The sequence below is a fragment of the Vanellus vanellus genome (genome assembly GCF_965231255.1).
Source record: "Vanellus vanellus genome assembly, chromosome: 6".
In the NCBI taxonomy this organism is placed as follows: domain Eukaryota; kingdom Metazoa; phylum Chordata; class Aves; order Charadriiformes; family Charadriidae; genus Vanellus; species Vanellus vanellus.
In genome coordinates this window covers 25683416-25695796 of record NC_138911.1, presented here as the reverse complement: position 1 = coordinate 25695796, position 12381 = coordinate 25683416, and the positions used below count along the sequence as shown (strand labels likewise).

At 39.4% G+C, this 12381-nt stretch overlaps 1 protein-coding gene across 1 annotated transcript in view; it reads right to left on the bottom strand.

Annotated features, from left to right (window-relative positions):
* Nucleotides 1-494: 494 nt before the first annotated feature.
* The window catches only part of HSD17B12 (hydroxysteroid 17-beta dehydrogenase 12), a gene marked incomplete at its 5' end in the record, with an annotated part of 92688 nt that continues 80801 nt past the window's right edge, over nt 495-12381 (bottom strand). The window contains 3 exon segments of the mRNA XM_082485290.1: nt 495-2144; nt 2386-2535; nt 9136-9201. Coding sequence (XP_082341416.1) covers nt 2040-2144; nt 2386-2535; nt 9136-9201 — 321 coding nt within the window. The 3' untranslated portion in view covers nt 495-2039.

The window sequence follows — 12381 nt, the reverse complement described above, 5'->3', positions numbered from 1 at the left end:
GCTGCAGTTTGGGAAATAGAAGACCTCAGAGGAGGCATGAGACTGTGAACACCGAGCGACCGACCGCAGCCTGCGAGCACCACGCACAGGGCAGTGGGGAGCATCGCCACAGGCTCCAGCGAAACCCCTGACAGATAGGGCCTGGCCCGGGCACCGCCGCTTCCCTGCCAGCTAGTCCCCTCAGACATATCTTGCCAAACACCTTCAGTAGTTAGGAAACTGCTATTTGGAAATAACTGTTTCTTATTAATAGCTTAATTAAATAGTTCTAATTAAAATCACTGGAACGCAAACTGTTAAAATATCAGCACTGTAGAATTGATCACAGCCAGGAAAACAGATTGATAAAAGCTTTGGGTTTAAGAGTAAGAGTAATGTAAGAGTACAGCAATTTTCACTGCATTATTATATACAATAAAAGAGAACCAGGCACTTGAACGTACAGGCAAACTTTTTAAGGAAAGAAAAAAACACATTAAAGATTCAGAGTAATTTCCATTTTATTTGTTTTACGAAGTCCAAAGTCCAACATACAGATTGTTTAGTCCAATGCTTCCACATCAGATCCAGAGCAAACCAAGTCATGTGCTCTTAACAGAACTAATACCAGACTTCACCATCCCTGTTCCAAAAAATTAAGAAAACTATGGGATAGGATCTGCGTCTCAGATTTGATCAGCACCATTGCATCGGTATTCAGGTTTTTTCAATGTACAGAAATGTTAGCCCCAAATCATGTCTCAGCACAACATATTTTACTTCAAAATCAGAGCTTGAAATTATTCTTTCAAGGACAGAAAACAACCTCCACTCTTGCAATTTGATTTGCCTTGTAAGTTTCAGTACATTTTATGTTTATAAAAAGGAATGTTAAAGACCAAAATCTTTATTTAAAGAGTAGGTAAATACAGACAACAGCAGTGCAGACTTCTCATATACACTGATCCCTGTCTCCTGGAGTTGGGTAACTTCAGCCTCACTGGAGCACTCCATTTTGGAATAGAACCATGAAACAAATCACTTAAACACAATTGAATGAAAAGCGTTCTACATTTAAAGTGGTTTACTGGTTCTCATTTTTAAAGCTGTCTCAAATACTCAGGATTCACATTTCAAAGGGCCTCACCAAAAAGACAGACTGACACATACTTCAAAAAAAATTTAACCATCATTGTTAACAAGGGGAGTAACTCATTTCAAGCTCTGCATTTAAAGTGACCATAATCTTTAACAACGCAACCAGCATATAACACACAATTTGTGACATTTATCTACACTGTGTTATCACCACCTATTACAAAGAGCAGGCACTGAACTTTTAAAAATGTTATTACAAATCGTAAAGATTACATATTGCTGAAGAGTTAGAATCCATATTCAAGAACCAAGAAATTAAATACTTTTTGCAATGTTATTTTATGTATATATTTATAGATGAAAAGTTACACTCATTTTTGGTTTTGGCCCATTTCCCTCAAGTTCATACCCCAAAATCACACTGAACCATATAAGCAGGGGAGCGCTCACAAGCTGGCTGACAATAGAGAATCCCTGCAAGTACCCAAGACCTGAGCTGGGAAAAAGTTATACTCTGTCAATAGTGCTAGGTTACCTTTTTTAATAAATATACTCCCTTCCTATTCCTCCCCACCTGTCCAGGAGTATGTAAGAACTACTGTTTTTCTGCCCTTCACCCACGTGCACAATACATAGATGTGATGGACACTATATAACCAAGCTGTTCCTCAACAGCGCTGTGTCTGATCAAGTCCATGTAAATATTTCTTAAAGCACAGTACAATTTTAGTCCAAAGCACTTCCCCCCCTCATAATATCTATAAACAAATAAAGCCTACTTTTAAATCAGTATTAGAAGTCAACAGTCTTGCTTCACCTGCATCCTCAAAACAAGACTGTTTTGCTTGTTAGAAAGTACACCTACGATTGAAGATGTTTAAAGCATTAGGTCTGCTTGGTGCTGCAGCATGGCTATGGAACCTGCAGGAGTCCCAGGCTTCCGAGATCAAGTTGCCTCCAACTTACTTCTCCTTCATTTTTTTCAAATAACGAGCCCGTATTTGTTTGTTTGTTTTCATGAGTAAATTAATGACAGTAGGTGTAGGTAGAAGAGAGAAGACCCATCCCTAAAAAAAAAAAAAAAAAGGGGGGGGGGAGGTGGGCGAGAGGGAGAAGAAGAAGTCTCAGCTTTTTATAGCCCTTACTAAGTGAAATCTAACAGTCACCAGCATACACAAATATCACCAAGTTATGATTACAAGTTAAAGAACCAAAATACTTCATATTCAAAATTATTCTTTACTCACCTCCCATAATAAACACATAGAAAGGACATTCCAGACCCTTACGTCTTCCAAGGGGACTTACCATGAGCGCATGGGGTAGGCACCCGTTGGTCTGGGACTGCAGGCCTACCGTGCCCAAGGCAGCTCTGACGTATGTTTCAGGACTGGGCTTATCGAAGGTCGGCTTGCGGATTTTGGACATTTTTGTTGCCACATAATATGGTAGAACACTCTGCACGCAGGAAAGATCATGTTAAGCAGAGAATGCTTTCGGATTAACTTACAGATTCATCAAGGAACTAGAATCCTTAGAAATTAGGTAATCTGTATACTGAATTATAGCTTAAAATAGCCTTCTTTGCAATTCTGGTTATAAGATCAGAATGTACAATAAAGTTTTTAATCAGATATCTTGTGGGCCACATTTGGAATGTGAAGGATAGGTAGTTTAGTGGTCTGTTGACAGTTAGCATCCCCAGTTGGGGCCCTGGAAAAACTAGCCTACGGCTAAAAATCCTTTCTTAAAATTTTTGAGTGCAAAACTTCACTCCGGGTGTTTAACGAAATGCTGCAGTATTGCTTCCTTGTAGTAAACTCCCAATGTTTGATTGGGAAGGAGACGTAGAACCATAGACAGGGATTTTATACTTGCATAACAGCTCCTCAGTTAGGCACCTGTACAGAGAGAAACACGAAGGCAGGAGGAAGAAGGAAAGGGAACGTCAGGAGGTTTGGAACATTGAGCTTGTAACTCCACAGGAGGGCTTGGAAGAAGGAGGAGACATTGGTACCAGAGTGGAAGACCTCAAGGAAGGATCAAGAAGTGGAGCAGAGTTCATGGGCTTTTATAGCAATGTTTGGAAGAAACAGAAAAAGTGATGGTGGGTCTCAGAACTATCCAGCTCTGGCATAATGGAAAAGAAAAAGGAAGCAGCATGGGGATGTGGTTGACAGAGGGACACCAGTTCCACAATGGCATGTCCGTAGTGGGGCAAGATCCCCCAGGACTGGGGGATCCAAAGCCACATTCCACCTATCCCTAGCTCATGCTACTCATACTACTGGACAAGGAAAGGGAAATGCATGTATATTTGCGCACTAGGAAGCAACCCTCTTTCTCCATAGTCATGGTTTTGGCATTGCTTTCAACCTGTCCTCAATCTAGTCCTCTGAAAAAAAATGTAATCAAAAAGCCCTGGTCTATAGCCACTCATGTCAGAAATTGACATAGCAGATCTCAAGCTTTGAAAGGTTGGAACCTTACCACTTTGACAAGGACCTCCTAAAACATTGACAGTTCATCCATGGCTGTACTAGTGATTCAATACGTACAGTGCCTACTGCCCATCACAGCAGTGAGCGCTATGACTCACGTACCTTCACAGCAGATATCCGAGAAGTGCGCGGCCACTTATGCTATACTAATGGAACTCAAAATGAGAATACCCCATTTTGAAAGTCAGTATATTTGGGCAAGTTACAGTTTGGAAACCTGCTTCTCCATGTTAGTTTCTTAAAGAACAATGACCACACATGCTTGACCTCAGAAACATTAGCTTTATCACGCTGTCAGAAGCATAGCACAGGGGGAAAGGACCACTTGAATTCTCATTGTCTGTTTATCCACATGCACATTTCAACAGGAATTCAACCACCACAAACAGGAAGCATTGGTATGTCTGCTCATCCCTTCGCCTTAGAACATTAAAACCATGCACTTCTCTAAATAGGACTTTCAAAAATATACTGCTCCACTTTCAAATGGAGACAAAAAACATGGAGACCTGAACTTCAGAAGTGTAAGCAGTTACCATCTTGGATAAGAAAACTACTTATTCTGTTACCATAACAGCATGGGTTCCTAGTTTCAGCTCCAGAATGTGAACCTCATCCATTTTTCAGATTACGTTTCTAAACTGAATCTCCAATTTAGTGTTTTTGGTTTGTTTTTTTTTTTTTTAAATAAAACCATTCCAAGCTTCTTATTCACCACCAAATTACAACTGCAACATCCCCACACAGAGCAGCACGATTGTTATAGTTAAGATTTATTTTCTGTCTTCCTCCGCTCAAAACAGACTTCATAAGTGAACTGCACTACCCAGTTAAGCCACTGGATAGCATGAAGGGGCAAAAAATTGTGCATGAGGATACTTGAAAAAGCAAGCATACGGTAGGTAGCACTACACTGGTTAGCTATTGATCCACAGACTTAAAGGCACACAGAAGCATAGGATTACACTCCAACACTTTTTTTTTTTCTCTCTAGAAAACAGAGGAAGGTATTTAATTTCAGGACCGTAAGATTTACCATCTTCCCATTAACTGTGCCACATTTTAACAGCTCTGAAGAGACCTGTTGAATCCATTAAGTCAGTTTTCCTCCTCTTCTTCCTCCCCACAAGGTTCTCAGACATTCATGAACCATATCTAACACTAGCATGACAAATTAAAAAAAAAAAAAAAAAAAAATCTTTCACTGCCTAAAGCCTTTTAGCATTTTGTATTTGGGCAGATGTAACCCCACGCTACCCGGGCAAGGAACTGTATAGAAAATTCCTTGTCGTTATCCAGAGAAAGCCTAGCCTGCTCTCCAGTTTCAAGTAAAAGTAGCTTACATCAATACAATGTCTCTTGCTCTCTATAATGTTTGCTAGTACTTACAGCTCTGAGGCTTATTAAAATTTGCTGGCACTCAGAATTGGGGTCTTTAATGTTGTATAGATGCAAGAACTGATCTCAAGTCCTGAACAGAAGCCTCTACTAATTACGCTACATTCACATGAAAATAAGCCCCCAAAAGTCAGAATATCTTGTTTACACAATTTTATCACCTATTTTACCTTACTTTTAAAAAAAGATCTGAACTCTTGAGTGTTTCCAAAGAAGTCTCTTCCCATTTCTCTGTGGGGAAAAGGAGAGTGAGGGATGTAAAGTGGAAATGGAAGAATTGCAGCAACCAAAGCTGAGCTGTAAAGAAAGCTAAAAGCAAAGGTAAAACACTTTGGAGGAAGGCAATGCCATTAATCTGGTGACAGCACACTTTTGTGAATACCCGCAGAGAAAGAAAGGTTTGTTCAGTGTGGTGAAGAGGAGGCTGGTGGTGACCCAATACCTGCCTACAGTTATTTCAAGGGCAGTTATGAAAATGAGAGCCAAACTCTTCTTGGTAGTGCCAGATAAAATAACAGAGAGGCAAAACTGTCCATTTTGGCTGTGAATTTTCACTAGATACTACGGAAAAAAACACTTGCTAGGAGAGCAGTGCAACACTCTAACAGGTTGTCCAGAGAGGTCACAGCATCCCTGCCCTTGAAGGTCTTCCAAGATTTGGCTGGATAAAGCCATGACTAGCTCATGACCTCGTGTTAGCAGCAATCCCACTGCTAACACTAGGAGAGCAGGAGGTTAGACTAGAAAAATTCCTAGAGATCCCTTCAAACAAATACTTCCATCATTCTGTCATCTGGTATTTTATCTAGTGGATATGGTAGAAGAAAACAGGTAGTGGAAGTTTGCACTGTTCCACTTTTACTATGGATAGTAATGAACTATAGAGGGAAAAATGCCAATACTGACTTACATTTCAAAAAGGGAGGAAGAGAAAGGGGTAAAGAACCAAGCAATATTTTTAGCCATATTCAAAGAGCCAGAGTTTCAGAATAATCTGCAGAAATCTTTCAGGGAAAGATTTTTCCAAAAGAGCCTTGAGAGAAGTCCTCATCATTTTCTTTCTCATTACTTTTCTTTTTGCCTATCTCTTTCTCTCCATGTAAACACACACAGAACTTTAACTTACACTATCACTGTGCTGCTTCTGTAAAATTAAGCAGGCCTGTCAGCCAGAAAGAGCATATTTTTAACCTAAAGATGTCTGCATTGCAATAAAAACACTATATACACCATCAAAACTAAGCTTCCAGAGAGAAGGCAATCCACTTGAGCAAAACCGATACACCTTTGGCTGAACTTCAGAAATTTGGCAAAATACCACCTGTACTGTGTTTCTGCCTTTCTCGCAGTGGTATTCAGCAGGTATTGGCCTGGTAAAAGTTAACTGTTTTAAATGGTGATCTCAACTGGAAGTACAAGTCTGGAATTAAAAGCAGTACATTTCTGAAGGTCAGAGAGATGAACTTCAAAGAATCTAAAGGAGATGCAGTCTTCCAAAGGGCTTGAAGACGACGCGTCAGCTAGTCTTCACAGGAAGGTACTTGTAATATTCATTAGTGGTTTATAGTGACTTAGGTTGGAACAAGACGACAAGGACATGGACTGTAATAAAATTAGCATAACAAATTGAAGCTGTGACAGCTATTGGTCATCAGGCCCACATAACTCAGAATGGCAACTCACTGTACACATTTAGGGCCAAAAAAGCAGTGCTGTCAGGAATTCAGCACCCTTAGCTGACACAGGAGTTACAAAAAGACAGCTTACCAGAACCTGTTACATTTTGTACGGGGAAATACAATTACTGATATAGAAAGCCAATTTAATTCTTCATTTGTTTATAGTGTTAACAACTGACAGAGTACTGTTCAAGCAAAATTTGGGGAGGAGGAGACTGCCTGGTTACGAATGCACACAGGATCAACACATCTCAAAGATGTAACACTTCTTTATCCTGCAAGCATCTGTCTCTAAATACTCTCACACTGAGGTGACTATCAGCAGCTTTACCTGAGAAGACACCATAAAACAGAGAAAGAGCTTCGACATCATACCACAATGCTTACACACAGGCAAAAAAAATAAGTAAATTCACACCCAGCTCTATTGCCAGTGAAACTGTGTTGAAGGAGCCCATGCCTCACAGTTTGCAGGTAGGCTTGAGCGGGAAAGAAATCTTATCAGAAGACTTCATATCATCGATGTAGAAAAGAAATACTCTACCAGTTCTTTCAGTCTCATTTAGAGACTGCGACCACAGATTAAGAGAGGGCCACACTGCATGTAGATGAAATTCATCGGAAGAACATGTCTGATAACGAAGCTAAATCCGCAAGTAATACAGCTTGAACCACACTGGGGAGATAGAAGTAATATAGAAGGGTAAAAGTGAAAAGAAAGCTCTAAGAAACTTGCAGTATGGTAAAATTGACCCATTGCTGGACAGTTTGGGGCTGAAGTCAGGGAAAGGCTTGGAAAGCCTGTGGGAAGAGAACACGGAGACATGAAACACTGAAAGCTGCCCCAGGTTAATCTGCTTCAAGAACTGAGAGCACACACAAGCCACCCTGTCTGCTGAATGAGTACCTGTTCAGAGTGCTACTTTTTTTTTTTTTTTTTTTTTCCCCACATCCTTCATTGCTGTACATTGGTTCAGCTGAAGGTACATCCCAGCCTGCTAGGACAAAGCATCAAGCACTGAGAAATTACACTTTGGGAGCTCTACAGCGAGTCATAATCTGTTACCAGTGTAAAACTCTCATCTAGTCTGTCCTCGAGAAGGTCTGCAACAACAGTAGTTAGAATGCTTTCAGGGCCCACCTTAGCTAGCTTCCTCTCCACTGCCAACAGACCCCAAAATAAACAGCATCCCTTAAGACGTTTAGTATAAAGGTTTAAATGAGGGTCCCATTAAAGGGTCAGGGACTGCATGGGAATAGCTCACACAGCAGTTGTCTTTTTTCTTAACACAATCCTCACTCATGAACTGGGACAGGACGTTACACTAAACATCTAGGACTAAACATCTGGATACTAAACTGCAGGACATTTCCTAGTGATAAATGCTTGGTTTGCTAAGTAGGCTTAAAGGGAAAAAAATCCAGTACATCAAAAAGGTAACATAGCCCTAAGCTGGTAACAACATCTCTATGGCATTAGTCAGTAACAAAAGTTGTGCTCTCATGCTTAGTGATTACACAAATAAGGCAGGCAACTTCGTGCCTTACTCTTCATAGGGCCTTTGGAGTTGAGACAGTTTTGAGAACCACCATACAGAATCAGGGAATGACATGCATGGACATAGGCTTATCCTGTTTGTAAGAAGATCCCTAACTGAATTTGAGAAAGATACACCACCGTCTTCACAGTACAGGCAAGATCTTATACCACCTTTATCAAACTGACTATTGCTCTGGAGAGCAACAGGTGCAATAAAAGTAATGGAAAACTCAGGAAAACCTGGAACTTCCAGCTACATTTTGGACACAAACACTAAGAGTATGTGAGAAGGGATATTAAAGCAAAATCACATGCAGTTGTGAGAGACTGGCTTGGTTTGCTTTTATGCCCTATCAAAAATAAAACCATGGAAAGTGAACAAATTGGGGGGGAGGTGGAGGGAGGAAGCAAGACTCGTTAGTAACGTGGAAAGCCACCAGTAAGAAAATTAAATTGGTCTATTACATACAGAGGGTCTTTGAGGCTTTTGTTTGTTCTTGCTACTAAGCTTACACTAGCAGTTGATTTGCTGACACTGCAGGGAATGGACTGCTACAATTCTAGTCTTTTGAGCAGTTACCCATTGAATCTCTGTACAAATGCACTCCAAAAGTGCATTCCAGTAGATTAAGTTGTATAAAGCTGTATTCTACAAAGTTGCACACAGTTTTACGGAATATTTTACACTTAAAGGTTCAATTAGCACCATCAGCTAAAAAAAAAAAAAAACCAAACCTAAAACAAAAAAAAAACAACCAAACATGTTTTTGTTGCTTTGAGATGCATTGTTTCAGAGTAGCTGCTAATGGGATCAAAGGAAATCCTCATCCTTAATCTGCGTCACGTATTCATGAATAAGAGAATATGCTGATTCCCTTTTGTTACCAAGACACCAATGTTGCTGTGGTAACCACACTTACATGAAACAAACTCTACTCACCTGCACAATGATGCCCTTGCTCTTGTATTCTGCATGGAGGCCTCGGGAGAAGTAATCCACAAAAGCCTAGAGAGAAAAGAAGAGAAAGATGGAGCATGCTATGCATTAAAATGGAAACTATAGTTTGCATATAGTTTCCATTTTAATGCATATTGAATGCTCCATCTTTTCTCTTCTTTTCTATCTAGGCTTTTCAGTGGATTACTTCTTCCCGAGGCCTCCATGCATCTGAATAGAAACCCTGTGCTTACAAAGTGTTTTTACAGAAGTGAGGCTCAATCTGAACAAATAGAACCCTTTTAAATTTAGAAAGAAAAGAAACTAGATTTGTTACATAGAGTTTAGTTAAAAAAGGAAAATAAAGATTTTATGTTCACATTGTTCACTACTTATGTCATCTCAGACCCCCTTTTTTTTTTTTTTTAAAGAGTGATTTAAGTAGGTTTCTCTTGTGCATGTTTTTTAAAACATTGGTTTAAATACTTTGTCTTCTCTCTTTACACTTTTAAAGACATGCCATGCCATGGTGATACTTCTTCCTAGTCCTGAAGTCCACCTCCACAGATTCTTTTCCAAACCTCTAGAAGTTTTAGGAATTATAAGGCTAAAAGTTTAAGAAAAGTTTAAAGAAAGAAATTAAAGAGCTTAAAAGGTGGATGCTATTACCTGCCTTCAAGATGCCCTCCATAACCATGCTGAGAAAGTATTGTCCTAATAACCCAAAGCTACCCAGCAGTTCAAACCAGCATAGATTCCCCCTCACGGAGGTTCTTCTAAACCACCCGTCCACTTTTCCTTCCTGCAGTCCAGCGAGAAAAAAATATCAGGTTCTGCTATGGTTTCTTTTTTTAGTGAAACAATACAGCCAAGTAGGATGAACGGAGTACCTTCAACTGAAGGAACTAAACTATGTTATCCATGCTTGAAGGTAAAATAAATACTAAATAAATTAATTCAGGTATTTAAGAAGCAGTTGCTTCAGACCAGTTTCAAAATAAACAGCAAAGCTTTAGTATTGCACCTGCTTTACAGTCTTCCTTTGCTGACCACATCACTGCTGGATTTACAGAACTCCTAATTGAAACCAGTACTTAAAGCTTGCACTGCCCAGTGTTTTTTCAGTAAGGTCATCCTACTAAACTCAGCCTATACAAGAAGCAAAAGAAACACTCCCACACTACTGGGCTATTTCTATAGACACTTTTCTGAGCATACACAAAATCTGAAAGAAAATTTGATTTTACTGTGTAGCAGATAGGTCCTTTTATTCTTCATCTTCAAGTTGCATGTACAAGCTAGAAGAGGCTCATTAAACCAAAAAAGCTTATCTTCTGTCCAACTGTTCGTGTAAGTTCTTAATGAAATCCAGCGTTCAACAAGTCTGTGAAAATCAGGCCTAGTAGCAATGATTCGAGTGAGCCAGTTGTGCTATTATTGCAACAATAAGGCACTCGCATAGACAGCCAAATAGTTCAGTGCAGTACCTGAATACAGTTGCCAGATGTATGTATGATAACTGCACAGACCGTGTCAATAATCTATTAAAAAAAATTTAAAACCCCTATATTGTGTTAATCAAAGGGCTTTGATCATTCAAATTTCTAGCTATTTCTACATGACAGAGTCCTGAAATCAATTACTGCTCCAAATATGGAGAGACAGTATGAAGAGACTGTCATCTCTACTGGTTGCAAAGAGCGTGCAATAAAGAGAATGTTCATTTTACATGAGAAGAAAGAGCAACTTCCAGCATCCAAATAAACTTTGGAGTTTTTCTTCTTGAAGAACTTATTCCAATACAAGGTGGGTTTTCTACCTCCAGATCCTCAAACCCCCCAGCAGCCTCTAACTTAAAACAGTCTTAAAAATGTCGTCTAATTAAGCATCCCTTGAATAAACAGATAAACAATGCATTAGGAAAATTTCTTCTCCTTGGATATCCAGTAACAAACCCAAACACTAAAGATCTGGCGGGGAAAAAAAATTGTATTTCACTTGTCATTAGTATTAATGCTGGCAGATAGGTAAGCCTGCCAAAAACAGGACTATGATTCCTTTAAAAGTATCTCATTTCTTGTAAAATAGGGAACTTTCCACAGGAAGGTTAAAGAATTTGACTGCGTCTGTTCCCGATAATTAGCCAAAGCCATTAACTTAGACCTGAAGGATACTATGCTTTAAACCCCCTCTATATTGATGAAGAAAAAAACCCTATAAATTGCAGATACAGTCTTTCTATAGCTACATTAGGGGAGTCACTTTCATGCTTACTAATCTTGCTGTGGTAGAAGATGAGCAGTGCTGAGAATAGGCAGATTACTTAACCTGTAATTGAGTTTCTTAGGGGGAGGGGAGGAAATATTTGAGATTCTCATTGAAAAAAGACTAACGAAAGCAGTGTAAGGCATATTATCCCTAAAATCAGAAGCTCAATTCATTCCATAAAGCTGAAGGCACTGCCACAACGAAAGTGACCTTTGGTATTAAAACAAAGAACTGTGCTCTCAGGAAAGAGCTATTTCAAGAGCAAATTTTATCAGCTAAAACTAATTCAGGCTTTCATAATTTCTAAACTTAAATATCCCCTCCTTTAATATGAATAAAATAGCGTGTATCGATTCCTTTCTGGAAATAGGAAGACATTACCGAGAGTCTACAGGAAAGACAGGTCTGTTCTGCCATGAATGACACTACTGAAGGTTTCTTTGTCCTGTCAAGGTTCTGCTTAGACTCTGAAATCCTTGAAGTATTCAAGGTAATTACCAGATGCACCTGAAAAAGCTGTAGTGCCCTACTGCTTTAATACCAGTGCAAACGTCTCTTGCATTTATCATGTATAGTTCAGTTCCATACTGTGTACTCATATTCTGCCTTTACGGCATGAACCAAAGACTTTTTAGGTGGACATTTCAGAAGCCCCTGTAAGTATCTTCGGAAAAAAAAATAAAGAATAGCTGCAGAAAGACAAAACTGTCCCAGTGACACAAAGAGAAACCAGAGCAGATAAATTTAACGTGAAATGTTGATCTAGAGTAGCAACTTATGAGCTGGTAAAATAAACCAGCCTATTCTGGAAGACGACAGGAAATTTCAGTAAAAGAAGTGTTTGGCTAAATGGGGAGCTTCTTGATAAACTCAAAATGAGCGTATGAGAGACAGAAACAAGGAGAAGTAACAAAACAGAAACATAAAACATTATTGGGTACTTAGGAATAAAGTCCAAGCTAGGAAAAGACTAGCAAGGAC